Consider the following 20,207-nt stretch of genomic DNA (forward strand, 5'->3'; position numbering starts at 1 on the left):
CCAGTTCAGGATTTTCCTGATTTTTCTGGGTATCCCCAGTTCCCTCATGGCTCCTGGCAGCTCCATCTGCCTGAAATCCAGGATTTTCCTGACTTTTCTGGGTGTCCCCGAGTCCAGTTTCTATTGAAAGAGAATTCTTCAAGCTGAGCCGTCTGAGATTTTTCCACCCTTGAAGGTTGCAGAAACGTCAAACTAATTTGATTTTTCTTTCCCTCCTCTGCTCCCTGCCTTGCTGCCCCGGCCCTGCAGACCCTCCTGCAGGTGAGTACCCACCTGGGTTTCCTTTTCCTGGCGTTTTTATCCCTCAGGACTGGCGAATCCTGGGAATTTTCTGAAAGCCACACACAGAAACCTCAGCGAAGGTGGCGTTTGAAAGCCCAGTTCGAAGCGAAAGGGGTTAAAATCTGATTTTTAATTCTGTGTGTGGCGGTCACCAGCGGTTCATTGAAGTGACAACGAGCCTTGGCTGGGTTTTTTGGGGGTGCCTGGAGGTTTGAGGAGCTGGGCTCTGGTGGATGGATCCGCATCCGGCGGTCACTCGATGAAAATCGATATCCCAGGGATGGATATTTCCCCTCGGAAGGGCTCCGAGGAGCCTCCGGCTCCAGGAGCGCTGAAATGGAAATCTGAGATCTGAGCGGGGATGAGCTCACGAGGGAGGGGTGAGTCCATTTGTGACCCCTCAGCTCTCCATGACTTCATCCAAAGGGATTTGGGAAAATCCCTCCGGGGTGGATTTTTCTGCCTGGGCCGGTAGGGGATGAAGGTTCCGGGAGGAACGAGGAGCAATTAAAGCCTCGGGATCGATCAGGACACAAAACCCCAGAGCTTGGAAAGGACCTGAACGTCCTCCCTGTGGGTTTTTTATCTTCTTTTCTTTTGTGAGAGCTGGGATTCAACGCTCGGGAGATGGTGTTTGGTGTTGGGGCTCAGATGTTTGGTAATTCTCATCTGTTACAGTCTCACAGGCTGTGAGTTCTGGAAAACAAAGGGAAAAACGGCTCCGGCTCTTTCCAAACCGTCCAATTGCGAGATGGCACCTAAATTATTTTTACTTTTAACCCAATAACCATGGTCCACAATGCGGATTTTTCTACCCAATTACGAAATTGTAAAAACCATGAAGAAGAAGGTGAAAAAAAAGGACTAAAACCTCCCTAAACTACCCCAAAACCCCCACCTTGCTTTCTATCTATTACTATATTCTAAACCCTTAAACTCTGTGGTTTCCACCCTGTGCTGTCACACACTCCTGTTTAACTCCACACCCACAATCCCAGCGCTGTCACTCCATTTTGGGAGCATTTTCCACGGCCTCAGGTCAATGCAGTGTTCGCCTGGGGGGTCAGAGCCTGGCAGCACAGAAACTCTGGAATCCTCAGTGCCCGGGGTTCCACCGCCTCGCTGCGATTCCAGATTGGAACTTTTCCTGTCCCGAGCTGCTTTTCCAGCCCCTCTGTGCTGCTGCTGCTGCTCCCTCCGTGGTGCACGCGCCGAATTCCCCCCGCAGCTGCCCGGGTTTAAACAGAAACCTTCGAGCTGAGCCCGCGAAACCCCGGGAAAAATGCGGGGATTGTCGCGCTTAATTAGCGCCATGGCACAAACATCTTTGTCCCCTCGTTAGCGTCTTCCCAAGCTGCCTGCTGAGGGAGGAAATTTGGGTTAAATCGTATTTTTGAAGGGGTTTTTGGGGTGGGGAGCTGTGATTTTTGAAGGGAATTGGATGGTCCTTGGCTCTCCGTTCCAGGAGGAAGCGATCCGTGGCGTTTCGTTTCATTGCTGTTTTAATTAAAAGGAACCTGGTGGGGAAAGAAAAAAAAAAAACAGCTCATCACAAATCTGTTCCCTTTCGGCGTGGAAAACACAGAGCCGGGCGTTTTTCCCAGTGGGAATGTTTGAGGCTGGCCTTGCTCACAGGTCCTGGTTTTCCTGAATCCTTCCACTGCACCAAAACTGAGGAGAGGCTGGGAGAGTTTAGATTGGGAATTAGGGGGAAAAAATCTTCCCTGGGCGACGCTGGAATCCCCATCCCTGGAGTGTCCAAAAAAACGCGTGGATGTGGGAGTGGGGGACGTGGTTTGGTGGTGAGCGCAGCAGTGCCGGAATTACTGATCCTGGAGAGCATTCCCAACTTTAACTCCATGGTTTTAGGGACATGGGGCTTTCCAAAATCTCCTTCCCAGCCTCGTAGCCGTTCCCAGTGTGGAGCAGTTCGGGAATTGAGCGTGGAGAGCCAGGGCAGAGCTCTGGCCCAGAGGGTGGAGAACAGTCTGGGCTTTCCAGAGCCAATTCCTGAGGCTGGAATTGCTGGAAGTGGTGCCCACTGATTCCTGGGGCTGGAATTGGTGAGCACAGCAGAGCTGAGTTAATGGCTGGAATTCTTGATCTTTCCCACCTTTAATTCCATGGTTTTAGGGCTCTCGAAAATCTCCTTTCCAGCCTTGTATCCATTCCCAGTGTGGAGCAGTTCGGGAATCGAGTGGAGCGCCGGGGCAGAGCTCTCTGGGGCTGGAATTGGTGGAATTGGTGCCCACTGATTCCTGCGGCTGGGCTTCCTGGAATTGGTGATCATTGGTTCCTGGGGCTGGAAATGGAATTGATGGAATCGGTTCCCACTGATTCCTGCGGCTGGGATTTCTGGAATTGGTGATCATTGGTTCCTGGGGCTGGAAATGGAATTGATGGAATCAGTTCCCACTGATTCCTGGGGCTGGGATTTATGGGATTTCTGGAATTGGTTCCCACTGATTCCTGGGGCTGGGATTTCTGGGATCTCTGGAATTGGTTTCCACTGATTTCCTAGGGCTGGGATTTCTGGGATTGGTTCCCACTGATTTTCTGGGGCTGGGATTTCTGGAATTGGTTCCTACTGATTTCCTGGGGCTGGGATTTCTGGAATTGGTTCCCACTGGCTCCTGGGGCCGGAATCGCTGCCCAAAGCCTGGCTCTGCTCCAGGATCCGGGCTGGGCTCTCCCAAGCCGGGCTCTGTTGGGTCCCTGGGAGCTCATCCTGCTCCGCTCCCGGCTTTTCCGTCCCCTCCCCGCCAGCTGGATGCTAATTATGATAATTAACCCAGCTCCCGGCCCCTCAATAGGAGGCTCGGGAAAGGGGGAGCAGGTGTTCCCCAGGGAACTCTGTGCCAGAGCTTCCCAAAAGGGAAGGAGAGGAGGAGTAAAGGAAAAAGAAAAAACGGGAAAAAAAACCAACCCCAAATCCCTCCTCCGCCAGCCCCCGGGGATGCTGCTGCTGCTCTGGGAGGAGGGAGAGGACTCGGAGCCGCTCCTGCTCTCCAGGAAAAGCAGCGGAGCCTCCCGGGCGGCAGCATGAAGATTTTTGGCAGGCTGGAATATCTCCTGGTAAGGAGAACCCCAAGAAGGGAGGGAGTTTCGGGGTTTGGGGTGCAGGGATGCGGCCGTGGGACTTCGGAGCGAGCCTAAAGCCAAGCTCAGCTCCGCTCTTGGTTTTTGGGGAAGCTCTGGAGCAGGGAACAGCTCCCAGCTGCCGGCTCTGGGAAGGAGCAGGACACAAAAGGGTTGGTGAGTGGGGTTTGGCCTCCGAGTTCCCAAATCCCCAAATTCCGGCTGCTCCGAGGGGCTGGGGTCGTCCAAGGGATTTACGGAAATCTTGGAATTTGCGCCCCGGCGGAGAACACGCGGATTTTTGTGTGTGTGTGTGTGTTTTAGGGAACGGGAATATTCCTCTGTGTGCGTTTTAGGGAGTATTCCCAAAATACTGGGATTGTTCTGTCGGGAATCCAACGAAGCCGGGCGCAATTCCCGATTCTCCTTCAGGAGTTCTTTTTCCGCGCCCGGCCGTGTAAATAACGCAGCGGGAGTGGAAATGATGTCATTGTTCAACACTCGGCGTGGCCGATCCCTTCAGGAGGATTCTTTGGGATAAATCCTTTGTCCTCCAGCAGGGAAAGCATTCCCCGTGTGGCTGCCGATAGGAAAAGAATTGATAAAATGATAAAATAACAAAATATCGTGGAGGTTTGGTGGTGGGAATTGTTTTATTTTAATGTCTAAACTCGGCTGAACCGAAACGATTCCCTGCCCCTGCTTGCTGAGGTGTGAGGGGAGGGGGTTTCCAGCTGTAAAATTCAAGTTGTTGCAGGGAAAAATTCCGGTTTATTCAGCGTGATTTCATTTTTATTCCGTTATTTCGGCTGTCCTGGAACGGACACCTGAGGGAATAACGCCGTGGAGTTTCAGGGAATTTGAAAAAGGGCAATTTAAATTTTTAATTTTTTTTTTAATTTAAATGCTGTGGATTTTCAGGGAATTTTTAAAAAAGGGAATTTTTACCCTTGCCACAGAGGTTTTATTTCTTTCAGAGGTTTCGAGGGAAGTGTTGGTGTTTTGGAGAGAGCTTTGGTGGGAGGGACAATTGGAAGAACTTGTCTGGGTCTGGAACCGGGCAGGGAATTTCCTGGCTTTTAGGGAATATCCTAATATCCCCTTTCAGGGAATATCCTGTATTTTAGGGATAAATACTGCTCTAGGAGGAGGACCTTTCCATTATTCCCAAGAACTAACAGTATCCAAATTTTTTGAGGAATAAAACAGATCCAGGAGCACGCTAAAAGCAGCAGTGTGTGGGGAGAGTTCAGGAAAAGGTTTATTTATTTAAAAAAAAAAAAAAAAAAAAAAATCCTGCATTCAACTATTGAAATTACCCCATGGATTCTCTGTGAGGCATCTTCGGGGTGGGATGTTCCAAAAGCGCGGCTCCGAAGTCTCCCAAAGGCAGGGAGCAGCTCCGTGGGATTTCAGGAAGGGAATGGAATTTTAACCAAGTTCAGGTTAAATTCACACCTGCCTGGGATTTTGCTGGATTTACTGCTCCGCTCATCCTGCACTCCTCAGGGTTTCTCCTCGTTCCCACCACGGCCGAAGGAGGAAATTGAAATTTACACCCTCCCCCTGATTTTTCCCGTTCCCCAGAGCGAGGCACAGCTCTTAAAAATTCCCTTAAGAATTCCCTTTAAAATTCCATTAAGAATTCCCTTAAAATTCCCTAAAAAATGAGCATTTTTCATGTGGTTCCCACCCCAGTTGAGCTTTTTTTGGGATGTTTGAGTCCTTCACCACCAACCCCTGCGGACACAAATCCCTGCAGCTCCCCATCAAACGCCCGGATTTCTCTCTTTGGAGCAGCCCCAGGAAAATCCAAACATCCCCGAGCCAGGATGGGGAGGAGAAATCCACCGAAAAAAAGAATCCACCGAAAAAAAGAATCCACCGAAAAAAAAATCCGCCGAAAAAAAAAATCCACCAAAAAAAAAATCCACCAAAAAAAAAAATCCACCAAAAAAAAATCCCTTTGGTTTTTTGTTATTTTTCTTTTCTTCACAGCGTGGATGTGAAAGATCTGAGAGGGATTCAGGGAAATTTGAGCCGGGGGCCTGGCTGAGCATCCAGGGGTTCCTCCATCCTGTCCCGCTGGATCTGCTCCCCCTGGCTCCGCGTTATTCCCGCCCTGGCGCCTCCCGGGCACTTTGGCGGCAATAACTCGTTTTAGCGGGAGCTGAGCGCCGGTTGCCAGGCGACGGAGCATCTCCAGGGGCCGATGCCGAGCCGGGAATGGCGTTGGAAGGGTCTTGGAGCCTTTGGAATATCCGTGCTGGGGAGCGGGAGCAGCGAGCGGCGGTTTCGCTTTCCTGACCTAATTTCTCTTGGGAACGAGGCAGAAAATGGCCCGAGGAGGAGGAGGCTGGAGAGCAGCTGCTCTTCCCTCTGCTCCGCGTCCTGCTGCCCAGCTGTCGGGAACGCCGGCATCCCTGAGCTCGGGGTGACAAATGGCCTCCGACCGGTGCCGTGGGGAGGTGGCACCCCAGGAGAGCTCGGCGGCGCCTCGGGGTTTGAGTATTTCCCATCCAGTTTGAGTATTTCCCATCCAGTTTGAGTATTTCCCATCCAGTTTGGAATCCCGCTCCTCATTTAATCCTCAATTCAATAATTTGTAGTTCTTTGGGGCATTAAATTTAAACTCCGCGTGGAGCGGGAGCTGCTGTGTTCGCATTTTCGTGAGGCACAACAACTCCTCTCTCCGGGCCTTGGGAATGAAGGGCACAATTTCACTGCCTCAGAGGAATTTAAATAAAAGTGAGTTGGGAGCAGCAAACTTGGAGGAAATTCCTGAGGAGCTGTAATATTTGTAATCCTGCAGTTCTTTACTCTAAACTCCACGTACAGCATGAGCTGCTGCCTTCACATTTTATTTTCAGACACAATTCCTCTCTCCAGGCCTTGGGAATCAAGGACACAATTTCACTGCCTCAGAGGAATTTAAGTAAAAGTGAGTTGGGAGCAGCAAACTTGGGAGGAAATTCCTTCATTACCTGGAGCTGTAATTGGAGGATTAACTCCCGATGTGCAAATGGACCAAGCCGATAAAAGTGTGGAAAACTCCCGAGCGCCGTTTTGGGTGTGTTTCTGACTGGCCAAGGAGTGTCCACCGAAAGCCTTCAGCAGATCCCCACTTTTACTCTCCTGATCTCGTCCAGCCTCTGTTCTAGGCAGCTGCTCCAAAAGCAAAATTTCGGGATATGAGCACCTCTGGAGCTGGAGGAGAGCAAACCAAGCGCGGTTTGGTGCCTTGGGGTGGCTCTAGAGGAAGGGGGCGATGCTTTAGGATCTCAGATTTTCTATTTCTCATCTCTTTGTAATCCTGCAGTCCTTTGGTGCAGAACTCTAAACTCCACACACAGCGTGAGCTGCTGCCTTCACATTTTATTTTCAGGCACAATTCCTCTCCAGGCCTGGGGATCAAGGGCACAATTTCCCACCTCAGCCTGACCCAAATGTCGAGATAATATTAATTTAAAATCATTTTCAGCCCTCCTGAGGGTAAACCCCCTGCTTCTCTCCTCCTCAGCTGCCAGGGGAGGGAGATGCCCGGCGCTTTGTTACAAAACCAGGGAGAAATAAATTTCCTGGGACGGGGATAATCCGCGGCTGCACCTCACCCAGGCACAGGGAACTTCGGGATTTGGGCAGATCCGTCTCTTTTGGGTGATCCCTTAAACCACCCCCAGCCCCATCCCGGAATTCCTGCCGCTCCCTCTGAGCCTCTCCCCTTTTTTTCCCAGGACTTCTCCTACGATGACTCCAAGGTGGAGTTCAACGTGGATGCCCCCAACGGGGTGGTGATGGAGGGTTACCTCTTCAAGAGAGCCAGCAACGCCTTCAAAACGTGGAACAGGTGAGGAAGGAGCCCAATTCCCGAATTCCACCCGGCCCCCGGCCGTCCCTCTGCACGCTCCCGTCCTGGCGGCGGCGCCGGGAGGATTCTGAGCTCAGCGAGTTAAAAGATGGAGCGTTAAAATCGTTGAAACGAGGTTGGTTTGAGGGTTTTTGTGATTTTCAGGGCCTTTTGCGATGGAATAACGACCGAGGATCCTCCCAAGGAAGAGAGGGCGCAGGGCATTTGTAGCAATTTCGAGGGATTAAAGTGCATTTGTAGCAAATTTCGAGGGATTAAAGTGCATTTGTAGCAAATTTCGAGGGATTAAAGTACATTTGTAGCAAATTTCGAGGGATTAAAGTGCATTTATAAAAATTTAGGGAAATATCCCAACACAGGGAATGTTCCAGGAGGATCCAACCTGTCCCTTTTGGGATGGGGAGATGGGAGAGTGGAAATCCCAGAAATTGCTTTCAGTGCCCTGAGCCTGCCTTTTTAAATTGATTTTAAAAAATCCGTATAATTAGAGATCTTTTAATTGGGCACAGATTGGATTTTGCATCCAGCAAAATCTGGGCTGTGCTTAGGCTTTGGAGTAGATAAACGAAATAAATGAATTAATTAAAAGCTTCGGTGAGCTGTTTATGCACAGGAATCGCCTTCATTTGCATGGGGAAAAAAAAAACCCAAACAAATAAAAAAGATGCGGAATTAGAGATTTCTGCAGGGCTTGGATAAGAATTCCTTTCTCTCTGCGGCTTCCCCTGGTGCTGAGGAGATTCCAGGGAAATTTAACAGCGTTCCTTGTCCCTCAGGCCCAATGACAGTTCCTGCCGGGTCTGGGCTGAGCTTTTATGAACATTCCCACATTTCCTGCTCGATGTTTTCCTTGCTCCATAGCTGCTTCCACCCGCACCACGTGTGGAGTGAAACCCATCCCAAAGTGGGTTAATGACAAAATCCATCCCAAAGTGTGCCAGGTTATGCCAAAATCCATCCCAGAATGTGCCAGGTTATGGCAAAACTCATCCCAAAGTGTGCCAGGTTATGCCAAAATCCATCCCAGAGTGTGCCAGGTTATGGCAAAATCCATCCCAAAGTGTGCCAGGTTATGCCAAAATCCATCCCCAAATTAATGCCATCCCCAAATTAACGCCATCCCAGGTTCGTGCCGAGATCTTGGCTCTTGGGACAGGATTTGCCTGGAATTATTTATTCCTCTCTCCTGGAAACTCGCTGGGAATTCGCGGGTCGCCCCAAAGGTGCCTGTCCTGGAGGGAGCTCCGTCCTCTCCCTGCTTTTCCTGACCCCTGAATAACGCCAGCCTCAGCAGCTTCAAATCCCAGGTTTCATCCCGAAATCCACCCCCAAATCCCCAAATCCCACTTTGCTTCCCAAAATCCTCCCCCAGCCCAGTCCCCTGTCTTCATTCCCAGCGATTCCCAGTTTTTCCCCCCCCCCTTTTTTCCCATTTTTTTTCTACAGTTTTTTTCCCCATTTTTTTTCCCACTTTTTTTTTCCCCTGATTTTTCCCCCTTTTCCCCCCCCTTTTTTATTCCTGTTTTTTTTCCCCATATTTTTTCCCCATATTTTTCCCCCCATTTTTTTTCCCCAGTTCTTTCCCCAGTTTTTTTCCCTGTGTTTTTTTTTCCCATTTTTTTCCCCCATATTTTTTTCCCCGTATTTTTCCCCCCATTTTTCCCCCCCAGTTTTTGGTTTGGTTTTTTTTTTTCCCCCAGTTGTTTTCCTCCCATTTTTTCCCCCCAGTTTTTTTGGGTTTTTTTTTCCCCAGCTTTTTTCCCAGCTATTCCCAGCTCCTGGAGCCCACTCGTCACCTCCTCGTTGTGCCTCCCCCTCCCTGGAGCAGCCAAAATCCTCCCAAAATCCCAAAATATCCCGACCTGGAGCTGAGCACAGCCTGAGCTCAATCAGAGCACCCCCAAATCACCTGGATTTTTTCCCATTTTCCCCCCAGATTTGTCCAGTCCTTTCATCTGTTTAACATTTCAGCTGTCGCCAAAGACAGAGAATTCCATTTTTTGCCTCTTTTTCCCTGTTTTTGTTTTGTTTTTTAATTTTTTTTTTTGCCATCCATGAATGACTCTCTGTGCTCAGGTATCCCGGTGTTTCCTTCCTGCTGGGAATGGTTCTCTTTGCTTTCCCTGAGGATGATGAGGGCGTTAAATAAATGAAATTATTTTTTAACAGAACCTTGGAGCTTCTCCCTGCCAGGGAGCCTGAGGGACAAGGAATGACGCCAGATTTCCCTGGAATTCCTTTCCCCTGCCTCCTCAGCACCAGGCGAAGCTTCAACGAGAGAAAAAAAAAAAAAAAATTAAAAGGAATTTTAGGAATTCTTATTAGAAAGGAATTCTTCTCCAACCCCTGCAGAAACCTCTAACTCCAACCCCTTTTTTATTTTTTTTTCCCCATGCAAACGAAGGCAGCTTCGTCCCTGAAGCATTTGATTAATTAATTTCACTGGTTTGTCCCGGAGCCTGATGAGAATGTTAATTTTTATCGGGCAAAGCGCTGCCGTTTTCGCGTCCTGACGCGTGTCCGTGTGTCCGTCTGTCCCCACCAGGAGATGGTTCTCCATCCAGAACAGCCAGCTGGTCTACCAGAAGAAGCTGAAGGTCAGGTGATTAACCGAGCGGTTAATTAACTAATTCATTAACCCACCGGGGAATCCTGGGTTTGGGTCAGAGGGGCAGCGAGGCCGGGAGCGGGCTCCGAAAGGGCAGCAAACGTTTGCTAAAGAGCGATTTAATAAATAATTCTTCGCTAAATAATTCTTTATTAAAGGCTTGTTCAATCAGTAATTATTTGTTAAGGAATTCTGTGGTGAATGCGTATTTGATCAGTAGTTATTTAGTAAATAATTCTTTAGTGAATAAGTCTTTAGTAAGAATTAGATGTATTATCTATTATTTATTATATATCATATATTATGTATTAAACATTATAATATATATTAATATATAAGGTTATATTATATAGTATATAGAATATAGAATATACAAGATACAATATACAATAAATAATAAATTCTAGCATATAGTATTATAATTATAAATATGATATATCAGATATAATATATAATTATATATTTATATATATTATATATATTATAGAAAATATACCACATATCACACATCACAATCACATATAATATACAATATATAATATACAGTATATAATATATAATAGATTATATATTGTATATTGTATATTATATATTATATAGTATATAGTATATAGTATATAGTATATTATTATATATTATAGATGTGTATATTATTATATAATGTAGTATATATTATATAAAATTTTATTATAATTATTAAATAACTATTTATTAAGTAATTATTAAATAAGTCTTTCTTAGGTAATCATTTGAATGTAATTACATAATAAAGAATTCTTTGTTGAATAGTTATTTAATAATTAATTATTTAATAAATAATTCTTTATGAAATACTTCTTTAATCAGTAATTATTTATTAATTTTAAAATATATTTTTAAAATTAAATTATTTATTAAACCACTCTTTATTCAGCAATTCTTTCCTGAACAATTCCTTCTGTGCACTCAATCCTCCCCGCGGGGCTGGGGAGCTGGGGCGGTGCCCGGCGCGGGCGGCGCTCGGCGCGACCCCGCGCAGAATTCCGCCAGATCCCTTCTCCAGCCCCCGGAGTCACCCGGGCTGGGGCTGGCTCTGCTCCCGCCGCACCCGGCCTGGGCAGGAGGGGCTGGGCTGGGGTTCGGGGGGGAGAAGGAGCTTGGGGGGTTTGGGGAGGAGTTTGGGGGGTGAGAAGGAACCTGAGGGGTTTGGGGAGGAATTTGGGGGGTTTGGGCTGGAGTTCGGGGGGTGAGAAGGAACTCGAGGGGTTTGAGGAGGAGTTTGAGGGGTGAGAAGGAGCTTGAGGGGTGTCAGGAGGAGTTTGGGGGGTTTGAGGAAGAGTTTGTGGGGGTTTGGGCAGGAGTTCGGGGGGGTGAGAAGGAATTTGAGGGGTTTGGGGAGGAGTTTGGGGGGGTTGGGCAGGAATTTGGGGGTTGGGAAGGAGATTGGGAAGGAGTTTGGGGGTTTGGGCAGGAGTTTGAAGGGTGAGAAGGAGTTCGAGGGGTGAGAAGGAGTTTGAGGGGGTTGAGAAGGAGTTTGGGGGATTGGGAAGGCGTTTGGGGGTTTAGGCAGGAGTTTGGGGGGCGTGAAAAGGAATTTGAGGGGTTTTGGCAGGAGTTTGGGAGCTTGGGGAAGGAGTCTGGGGGGTTTGGGAGGGAGTTTGGATGGTTTGAAAAGGAGCTTGGAAGGTTTGAGAAGAGTTTTGGGCAGCAGGGAGTCTGGAGGATTTGGGAAGGAGTTTGGAGGATTTGGGCAAGAAGGAGTTTGAAAGATCCAGCGGGAGTTTGGAGGGTCTGGAAAGGAGCGAGTTTGGAGCATTTGGGAAGGAGTTTGGAGGATTTGGGAAGAATTTTTCAGGAATTGCACAGGAGGGAGTTTGGAGGATTTGGGAAGGAGTTTGGAGGGTCTGGGCAGGAGTGTCCCGGCCCCTCAAGCCCCGCTGTGTCCCCAGGACGTCCTGACCGTGGTGGTGGAGGACCTGAGGCTGTGCACGGTCAAACCCTGCGAGGACATCGAGAGGAGGTTCTGCTTTGAGGTCGTCTCCCCCACCAAGTGAGTCTGGGGCTCCCCAGGGGCTCCCCGGGCTGGCCCGAGGTCAGATCCGAGCAGAGGCTGCTGAATTTTGGCTGGGATTTTGGCGCCAAAATCCCTCAGGAAGTTCCTCACACATCACCCTAAGCTGGATCAGATTGCATAATTATATATAATATGATTATTGATATGACGTACACCAGTAATTATTTCTATTGCTAATTTATAGTTAATTGATAATGCCCAATTCCAGAGTGACCAGCTTTAAAAAGAATTTCCAGAGCTGCCTGGAGGGTTTGGGTTGGGAGCACCTCTGGCTGTCCACCTTTGTGGGGTTAATTTTTGTGGGTTAATTAACCCTTGTGGGGTTAATTTTTGTGGGTTAATTAACCCTTGTGGGGTTAATTTTGGCTGGAACCTTTGGAAAGGGAAGACCCCAACTTTGCAGGGTGAATTTTTTTTTTCCTGGAAAGTTTGGAGTGGGAACACCCCAAACCTTGTGGGGTGAATTTTGGCTTGAAGGGGTTGAAGAGGAAACACCTCAAACTTGTAGGGTTAATTTTTACATGGAAGCTTCGGAGTGGGAACGCCCCAAGCTTGCAGGGTTATTTTTTTTTTCCTGGAAAATTTGGAGTGGGAACATCCCAACCTTGTGGTGTGAATTTTTTCCTGGAACCTTTGGAGTGGGAACATCCCAAACCTTGTAGGGTTAATTTTTACTTGGAACCTTTGGAGTGGGAACATCCCAAACCTCATGGGGTGAATTTTTTACCTGGAACCTTTGGAGTGGGAACACCCAAACTTGTAGGATTAATTTTTACCTGGAACCTTTGGAGTGGGAACATCCCAAACTTGTGGGATGATTTTTTACCTGGAACCTTTGGAGTGGGAACATCCCAAACTTATGGGGTGATTTTTACCTGGAACCTTTGGAGTGGGAACATCCCAAACCTGTGGGATGATTTTTTACCTGGAACCTTTGGAGTGGGAACATCCCAAACTTGTGGGATGATTTTTTACCTGGAACCTTTGGAGTGGGAACATCCCAAACCTGTGGGATGATTTTTTACCTGGAACCTTTGGAGTGGGAACATCCCAAACCTGTGGGATGATTTTTTCCTGGAACGTTTGGAGTGGGAGCACCCCGATCTCGCGGGCTGAGTTTTTGCCCCGCCGTGCTGAGGATGAGGAGGAGGGAGCTCCCCCGGGCCCGGGCTGTGTGTCGTGGCTCTCCCCACGCCGTTCCCTGCTTTTCCAGGAGCTGCATGCTGCAGGCTGACTCGGAGAAGCTGCGCCAGGCCTGGATCCAGGCGGTCCAAGCCAGCATCGCCTCCGCCTACCGCGAGAGCCCCGACAGCTACTACATCGAGGTGAGGGGAATCCAGGGAAAATCCACAGCTCCCTGCTCCCTCCTCCAGCCCGGTCCTTGGAGCGGCTGCCCAGGACGGAGCCGGGAGGAGATCAAGGGAGTAAAAGCGGGGATTTATTAAAAACCTTCAATAGAAACATCTTGGCCACAGCCAAAACGGCGCTCGGGAGTTTTTCACACTTTTATCAGCTTGTGCCATTTGCAGATCGGGGGTTAATCCTCCAGTTACAGCTCCAGGTAATGAAGGAATTTCCTCCCAAGTTCGCTGCTCCCAACTCACTTTTATTTAAATTTCTCAGGGCAGTGAAATTGTGTCCTTGATCCCCAGGCCTGGAGAGGAACGGTTTGAAAATAAAATGTGAAGGCAGCAGCTCACGCTGTGTGTGGAGTTTAGAGTTCTGCACCAAAGGACTGCAGGATTACAAACAGATGAGAAATAGAAAAGCTGAGATCCTAAAATACCACCTCCTTCCTCTAGAGCCACTCCAAGGCACCAAACCGCGCTTGCTTTGCTCTCCTCCAGCTGCGTCAGAGGTGTTCATATCCCGAAATTTTTTTGCTTTTCCCTGCAGAGGCTGGACAGAACAGCCTCCCCCTCCACCAGCAGCATCGACTCGGCCACGGATTCCCGGGAGCGCGGCGGGAAAGGGGAAACGATCCTGCAGAGGGTGCAGAGCATCCCCGGGAACGAGCAGTGCTGCGACTGCGGGCAGCCAGACCCTCGCTGGGCCAGCATCAACCTGGGCGTCCTGCTGTGCATCGAGTGCTCCGGGATCCACAGGTGCCGCGGGAGCGCGCCGCTCCGGGGAGATCCCCGGGGAAACGGGACACGGGTGGAGGGCAGGATTCCGGGGAGATCGGGCAGGGATGGAGGGCTGGATTCCAGGGAAATCGGGCAGGGATGGAAGGCTGGATTTCAGGGGAAACGGGCAGGGATGGAGGGCAGGATTCCGGGGGAAAATGGGCAGGGATGGAGGGCTGGATTTCAGGGAAAACGGGCAGGGAGGCGTGAAAAGATTCCCAGGGAAAATGAGTGAGGGTGGAATGCAGGATTCCAGGGAAAACGGGCAGGGATGGAGGGCTGGATTTCAGGGAAAAGAGCTAGGGCTGGAGGGCAGGATTCCAGGGGAAATGGGCAGCGATGGAGGGCTGGATTCCAGGGAAAACGGGCAGGGATGGAGTGCAGGATTCCAGGGGAAAACAGGCAGGGATGGAGTGCAGGATTTCATGGAAAAGAGCTAGGGATGGAGTGCAGGATTCCAGGGAAAATGGGCGGGGATGGAGTGCAGGATTCCAGGGAAAATGGGCAGGGATGGATGAAAAGATTCCCAGGGAAAATGGGCAGGGATGGAGTGCAGGATTCCAGGGAAAACAGCCAGGGATGGAGTGCAGGATCCCAGGAAAAGCGGTGCAGCTGGAATTGCAGCAGATGCAGCGTTCGTGCCGACAGATCCAGCAGGAATTGTCCCCGTGTGTTTCATATTCCAGCCCCTCTGCACAGGGAGATAATTAAGAGCTGCCCGAACCTCGTTAGGGGAATTCGGGGTTTGTGGAATTGTAACAAATCTTTGGATTTTCTCCCTCTTGGCTGAGCAGGAGCCTGGGTGTTCACTGCTCCAAGGTCCGATCCCTGACGCTGGATTCCTGGGAGCCGGAGCTGCTCAAAGTGAGTGCTGGATGTTGCCAGCCAGGGAGAAACGCTGGGAATCCAGGGATTCCCTGGAAGCGGGGGGAATTCTCCTCGCCTGAGGCTTTAATTCCCTGCCTGGATTTCGCTTTCAGCTGATGTGTGAGCTGGGCAACAGCACCATGAACCAGATTTACGAGGCGCAGTGTGAGGAGCTGGGGCTGAAGAAACCGACAGCCGGCAGCTCCAGGTGAGCCCTGCCCCAAAATCCAGGGAAAAGCGGGTTCGGGGATCCCCACAGCAACCCCGGTGCCCCCAAATCCATGGAATTTAGATTTAGAGGGCTCCAATTGCCCCAGGAACCCCCAGCTCACCCGAGCTGGGCTCTCACGGAGGTCAGCGAGCTGTTGGAATGTGCCTGGGAAGCAGGAATTGCAGGATTTATCCCCGGATTTGGGACCTCCCAAATACCTGGGGCTGAGCACCTCCTTCCGCCCTCAAACCACCCCCAGCACCTTCGGGTTGTGCTTTGAAACGACCGAAGAAAAGAAAAGAAAAAAAAAAAAAAAAAGAAAAGACATTTTTAAGTTTGAGAAATGGGAATTTCAGGCCTCGGGTGGACAAAACACCCCAGGGCAGCAGCAGCTCAGTTTTCTCCTGGCTGCTTTGGGCAAACCCAGCTCCCTCAGTTAAACATCTGGGAAATGGGAATTTTGTCATGGAGTGGACAAAACGCCCCAACAGAGCAGTGGCTCCATCGGGGAGGGCAGGATTCCGGGGATGGAGTGCAGGATTCCAGGGAAAACAGCCAGGGATGGAGCGCAGGATTCTAGGGAAAACAGCCAGGGATGGAGTGCAGGATTCCAGGGAAAACAGCCAGGGATGGAGCGCAGGATTCTAGGGAAAACAGCCAGGGATGGAGTGCAGGATTCTAGGGAAAAGAGCCAGGGATGGAGTGCAGGATTCCAGGGAAAACAGCCAGGGATGGAGTGCAGGATTCCAGGGAAAACAGCCAGGGATGGAGCGCAGGATTCCTTGGAAAATAGCCAGGGATGGAGTGCAGGATTCTAGGGAAAACAGCCAGAGATGGAGTGCAGGATTCCTGGGAAAACAGCCAGGGATGGAGTGCAGGATTCTAGGGAAAACAGCCAGAGATGGAGTGCAGGATTCCTGGGAAAACAGCCAGGGATGGAGTGCAGGATTCCAGGGAAAACAGCCAGGGATGGAGTGCAGGATTCCAGGGAAAACAGCCAGGGATGGAGTGCAGGATTCTAGGGAAAACAGCCAGGGATGGAGCGCAGGAGCCCAGCTCCCTCTGCAGAGGCCGGCCCAGAGACCTCAGAAAAGCCTCATTTTGAAGTTTGATAAAAAGGGATTTTTGTCACCGAGTGGACAAAACGCCCCGACAGAGCAACGGCTCCATTGGGGAGGGCAGAATTCCTTGGAAAACAGCCAGGGATGGAGTGCAGGATTCCTTGAAAAACAGCCAGGGATGGAGTGCAGGATTCCAGGGAAAACAGCCAGGGATGGAGTGCAGGATTCTAGGGAAAATAGCCAGGGATGGAGTGCAGGATTTCTTGGAAAACAGCCAGGGATGGAGTGCAGGATTTCTTGGAAAACAGCCAGGGATGGAGTGCAGGATTTCTTGAAAAATAGCCAGGGATGGAGCGCAGGATCCCAGGGAAAACAGCCAGGGATGGAGTGCAGGATTCCAGGGAAAACAGCCAGGGATGGAGTGCAGGATTCCAGGGAAAACAGCCAGGGATGGAGTGCAGGATTCCTTGAAAACAGCCAGGGATGGACTAAAAGATTCCCAGGAAAAGCCGCCAGGGCTGGAGCGCAGGAGCCCAGCTCCCTCGGCAGAGGCCGGCCCAGAGACCTCAGAAACGCCTGGAAAAAGGGATTTTTGTCGCCGAGCGGACGGAACGCCCCGACGGAGCGGCGGCTCCGTCCCCTGGTGCTGGCCTTGGCCGAATCCCCTAAATCCCCGTTCCCGTGCCTTTCCCTCCCTCCCCCAGGCAGGACAAGGAGGCCTGGATCAAGGTGAAGTACGTGGAGAAGAAGTTCCTGAGGAAGCTGCCGGCCGGGGACGCGCTGGCGGACGGCGAGCGCAAACCGCGCCGCTGGTGCGTCGACAAGCGCCAGCGCCGCAGCAGCGGCTCCAGGGCGCCCGCAGCCCGCAGGAAATACCGCCAGGACCCCGGGAACGCCTCCCCGGCCATGCTCTCCTCAGGTGGGCACCCCCCTGTCCCCTCCCGGGGTCCCCCAAAGCCCTGGGAGCGTCCCCGGAGCAGCTCCCGTTCCCTTCCAGCGCCCGCCGCGGCTCCGGGAGGATGCCCTGGCTTTCAAAGCCCTTTCCCGGCGTTTTCCGGCTGTTCCAGGAGGATCCCGTGGCTAAAGGGGGATCGCCGGGGGGATCCCGTGATCTCCAAGCTCGCTTTGTGGGCTTTTTTTTTTTTTTCCGTGTTCCAGAGCCCTGCTTTGAAACGGATTTTTAAATCCTTTTGGTTTTGCCTCCGTAAGAGAGGCTGTGCTTAGGAACGGTTCGGAGATGACTTTAGTCAGCGGTTTGGGGTATTTTGGGGTTCTTAGAAAGGGTTTTGGCTGCTTCCAGTGCCTTTGGATCACTTTGCTCAGAGATCTGTGACATTTTGGGTTCTTGGGAAGGTTCTGCCAGCCCTGGGATCACTTTGGTCACAGATCTGTGACATTTTGGGTTCTTGGGAAGGCTCTGGCTGCCCTGGGGTGACTTTGGTCAGAAATTTGTCACATTTTAAGTTCTTAGGAAAGGTTCTGGCTGCTCCCAGTGCTCTGGGATCACTTTGGCCAGAGATCTGTGACATTTTGGGTTCTTGGGAAGGTTCTGGCTGCTCTGGGGTGACTCTGCTCAGAGATCTGTGACATTTTGGGTTCTTGGGAAGGTTCTGCCTGCCCTGGGATCCCTTTGCTCAGAGATCTGTGACATTTTGGGTTCTTGGGAAGGTTCTGCCAGCCCTGGGATGACTCTATTCAGAGATCTGTGACATTTTGGGTTCTTGGGAAGGTTCTGCCTGCCCTGGGATCCCTCTGCTCAGAGATCTGTGACATTTTGGGTTCTTGGGAAGGTTCTGGCTGCCCTGGGATCCCTCTGCTCAGAGATCTGTGCCATTTCGGGCCGTGTGAGCACAGCTGTGCAAACCCCGCAGAGGAACCGTCTCCTTTTGCTCCTCACTGACTGTGGCTCTCCCGTGTGAAGCAGCGGCCACCCTGGAGAGGAAATTCCGCCGGGATTCGCTCTTCTGCCCGGACGAGCTGGACTCTCTCTTCTCCTACTTCGACACCGGCGCTGGCTCCGGCCCTCGCAGTAAGTGCCCCAGCGGCTCTCCCAGTTCTCCCAGTTCTCCCAGTTCTCCCAGTTCTCCCGGAGCCCAGGCCAGCTGTCCCAGGCGAGGGTGAACATTCCAGCACAGGGACCAGCAGCTGGTTGCACAGAAACTCCGACCCCGCTCCTGCTCTTCCGTTGCACCAATTTTAACGTCCCGTTTCCGGCGGATGGGGAATTTTTCCTTTTTTTTCCCCCCCCACCACCCCCAGCATCTTCTACTCCCAGATTTTGCATTCCATTGGCTTTTTATTTTTATTATTATTAATTTTTTTTTTAATTCTGCTTTTCATTTTGGCTTTTAATTTTTTTATTAATTTTTTTAAAAATTATTATTTTTAATTTTTTTTTTTAGCCGATTCTTGCTGCGAACGAATTTTTTTTTTCTCTCTCTTTTTCTTTTTTTTTTTTTTTCCCCCTTTTTTTTTCTTTGTGTTTGTGCCAATGAACTCCCCTCACATTCCCGTCCGCCTTCCTCTAGGTGCCAGCCACATCTCCCTGCAGCACCCGCTGGCAGGTGGCCCTTGGAGTGGGATGGGTCCCCCTGGGTCCCTCCTGGACGGAGGTAAGGCGACGCTCTGGCAGCCAGCAGCAAAAGAGACACCCAAATTTCGCTTGTTCCGCCCCAAAACTCCCAGGCACTGATGGATTTCTGGTCAGGGATTCCATAAATTGCCAGCTCCTTCGGTTTTCCACCGGCAAAAAAAAAAAATGTTTCTAAAAATTCCTTTTACCGAATAAACTCCTCAGAGGATGTTATCCTGGACAGGTGGGAACTGAGAGAGGAAGTTTGTTTATTTTATTTATTTAGCGTTCTGCACCCCAGAGTTTTTGTGGTCCGTCATCATCCTTGGCTCAGGAGTTGTTAAATTTCCTGGCTTGTCCTTGTAGGAGTTCACAACAAATATTTACAGCCCTGAGTTCAGCGCAGCAGAAACTCCCAGGTTTTCCTCCAAGCCCACGTTATGCCTTGGAATCAAGGACAAAGGTGCTTTAGTTATTTTTTTATTGATTTAGTTTTTGTCTGAATCAGGGCTTTAAAAGCTGTTCCAGTTTCGAGGAATTTTGTGCTTTTTTTTTTTCCGTGCTTTTTCTCCACAAAAACAATGGGAAGTGCAGGACTGCAGAGTCCCTCAGATCCCTCAGAGGGAATCTTGCTCCTGGAGAGGGAAACAGCAAATTCCTCAGAGGGAATCTTGTTCCTGGAGGGGAAAACATTAAATTCCTCAGAGGGAATCTTGTTCCTGGAGGGGAAAACATTAAATTCCTCAGAAGGAATCTTGTTCCTGGAGAGGAAAACATTAAATTTCTCAGAGGGAATCTTGCTCCTGGAGGGGAAAACAGCAAATTCCTCAGAAGGAATCTTGCTCCTGGAGAGGAAAACAGCAAATTCCTCAGAAGGAATCTTGTTCCTGGAGGAGAAAATAACAAATTCCTCAGAGCCTCAGGTTGCTCCTAAAGAAGAAAATAACAAATTCCTCGGAGCCTCATGTTGCTCCTAAAGAAGGAGGCAGCGATTTTTCTCCCTGATGCAGCGAGAGCGGAGCTGGGGGTGGATCCCCGTCCCCGTGCCAGATCCTCCCTTCTTGTTTTGCGGGGAGCGTGGAGCGGAGGCACGAGGCCTCGCTGGAATCACGTTTCCCTTCCTCCCCGTGCCGTGGGCTCGCTTTCTATAAAAATCTGCAGCAGCTCTAAAAAAAGCCCCTCGTGCTCCCAGACCTTTCCTGTGGTGTCTCCGCTCCCTCCTCCGGCCGCGGAGCGCTGCTGGAGGATTCCTCGTGATCCAGGATTTCGGGAGCCCGATCTTTATCTGGGATTTTGCTCTGGGGAGTTCAGCACCCTCTGAGGTCCAGGCTCTGGCTCTGCCGGGGTTTTCCAGGCTCAGCTCTGTGGTTCCTGCAGCTTTTCCTGGTGTTTCCCTTTGCACGGAGCACTCGGCTGGTTCAGGAATGTTTTCCAGGCTTGTTTTCCTTCCTAATCCCAGTGGGTTTGATGCCTTGAGAAGG

General features: G+C 50.3%; 1 protein-coding gene across 1 annotated transcript in view; it reads left to right on the forward strand.

The window, feature by feature from the left end:
- The window catches only part of ACAP3 (ArfGAP with coiled-coil, ankyrin repeat and PH domains 3), a 69,007-nt gene that overhangs the window by 42,126 nt on the left and 6,674 nt on the right, over positions 1-20,207 (forward strand). Inside the window, exons 10-20 of the mRNA XM_040084740.2 lie at positions 250-261; positions 7,095-7,207; positions 9,774-9,825; positions 11,765-11,865; positions 13,103-13,214; positions 13,786-13,994; positions 14,810-14,879; positions 14,996-15,090; positions 16,859-17,073; positions 18,076-18,183; positions 18,683-18,766. Of these exons, the coding sequence (XP_039940674.1) occupies positions 250-261; positions 7,095-7,207; positions 9,774-9,825; positions 11,765-11,865; positions 13,103-13,214; positions 13,786-13,994; positions 14,810-14,879; positions 14,996-15,090; positions 16,859-17,073; positions 18,076-18,183; positions 18,683-18,766 (1,171 nt within the window). The remainder of the gene's footprint in view (positions 1-249; positions 262-7,094; positions 7,208-9,773; positions 9,826-11,764; positions 11,866-13,102; positions 13,215-13,785; positions 13,995-14,809; positions 14,880-14,995; positions 15,091-16,858; positions 17,074-18,075; positions 18,184-18,682; positions 18,767-20,207) is intronic.

The sequence above is a fragment of the Hirundo rustica genome, chromosome 22 (assembly GCF_015227805.2).
Source record: "Hirundo rustica isolate bHirRus1 chromosome 22, bHirRus1.pri.v3, whole genome shotgun sequence".
NCBI lineage: Eukaryota > Metazoa > Chordata > Aves > Passeriformes > Hirundinidae > Hirundo > Hirundo rustica.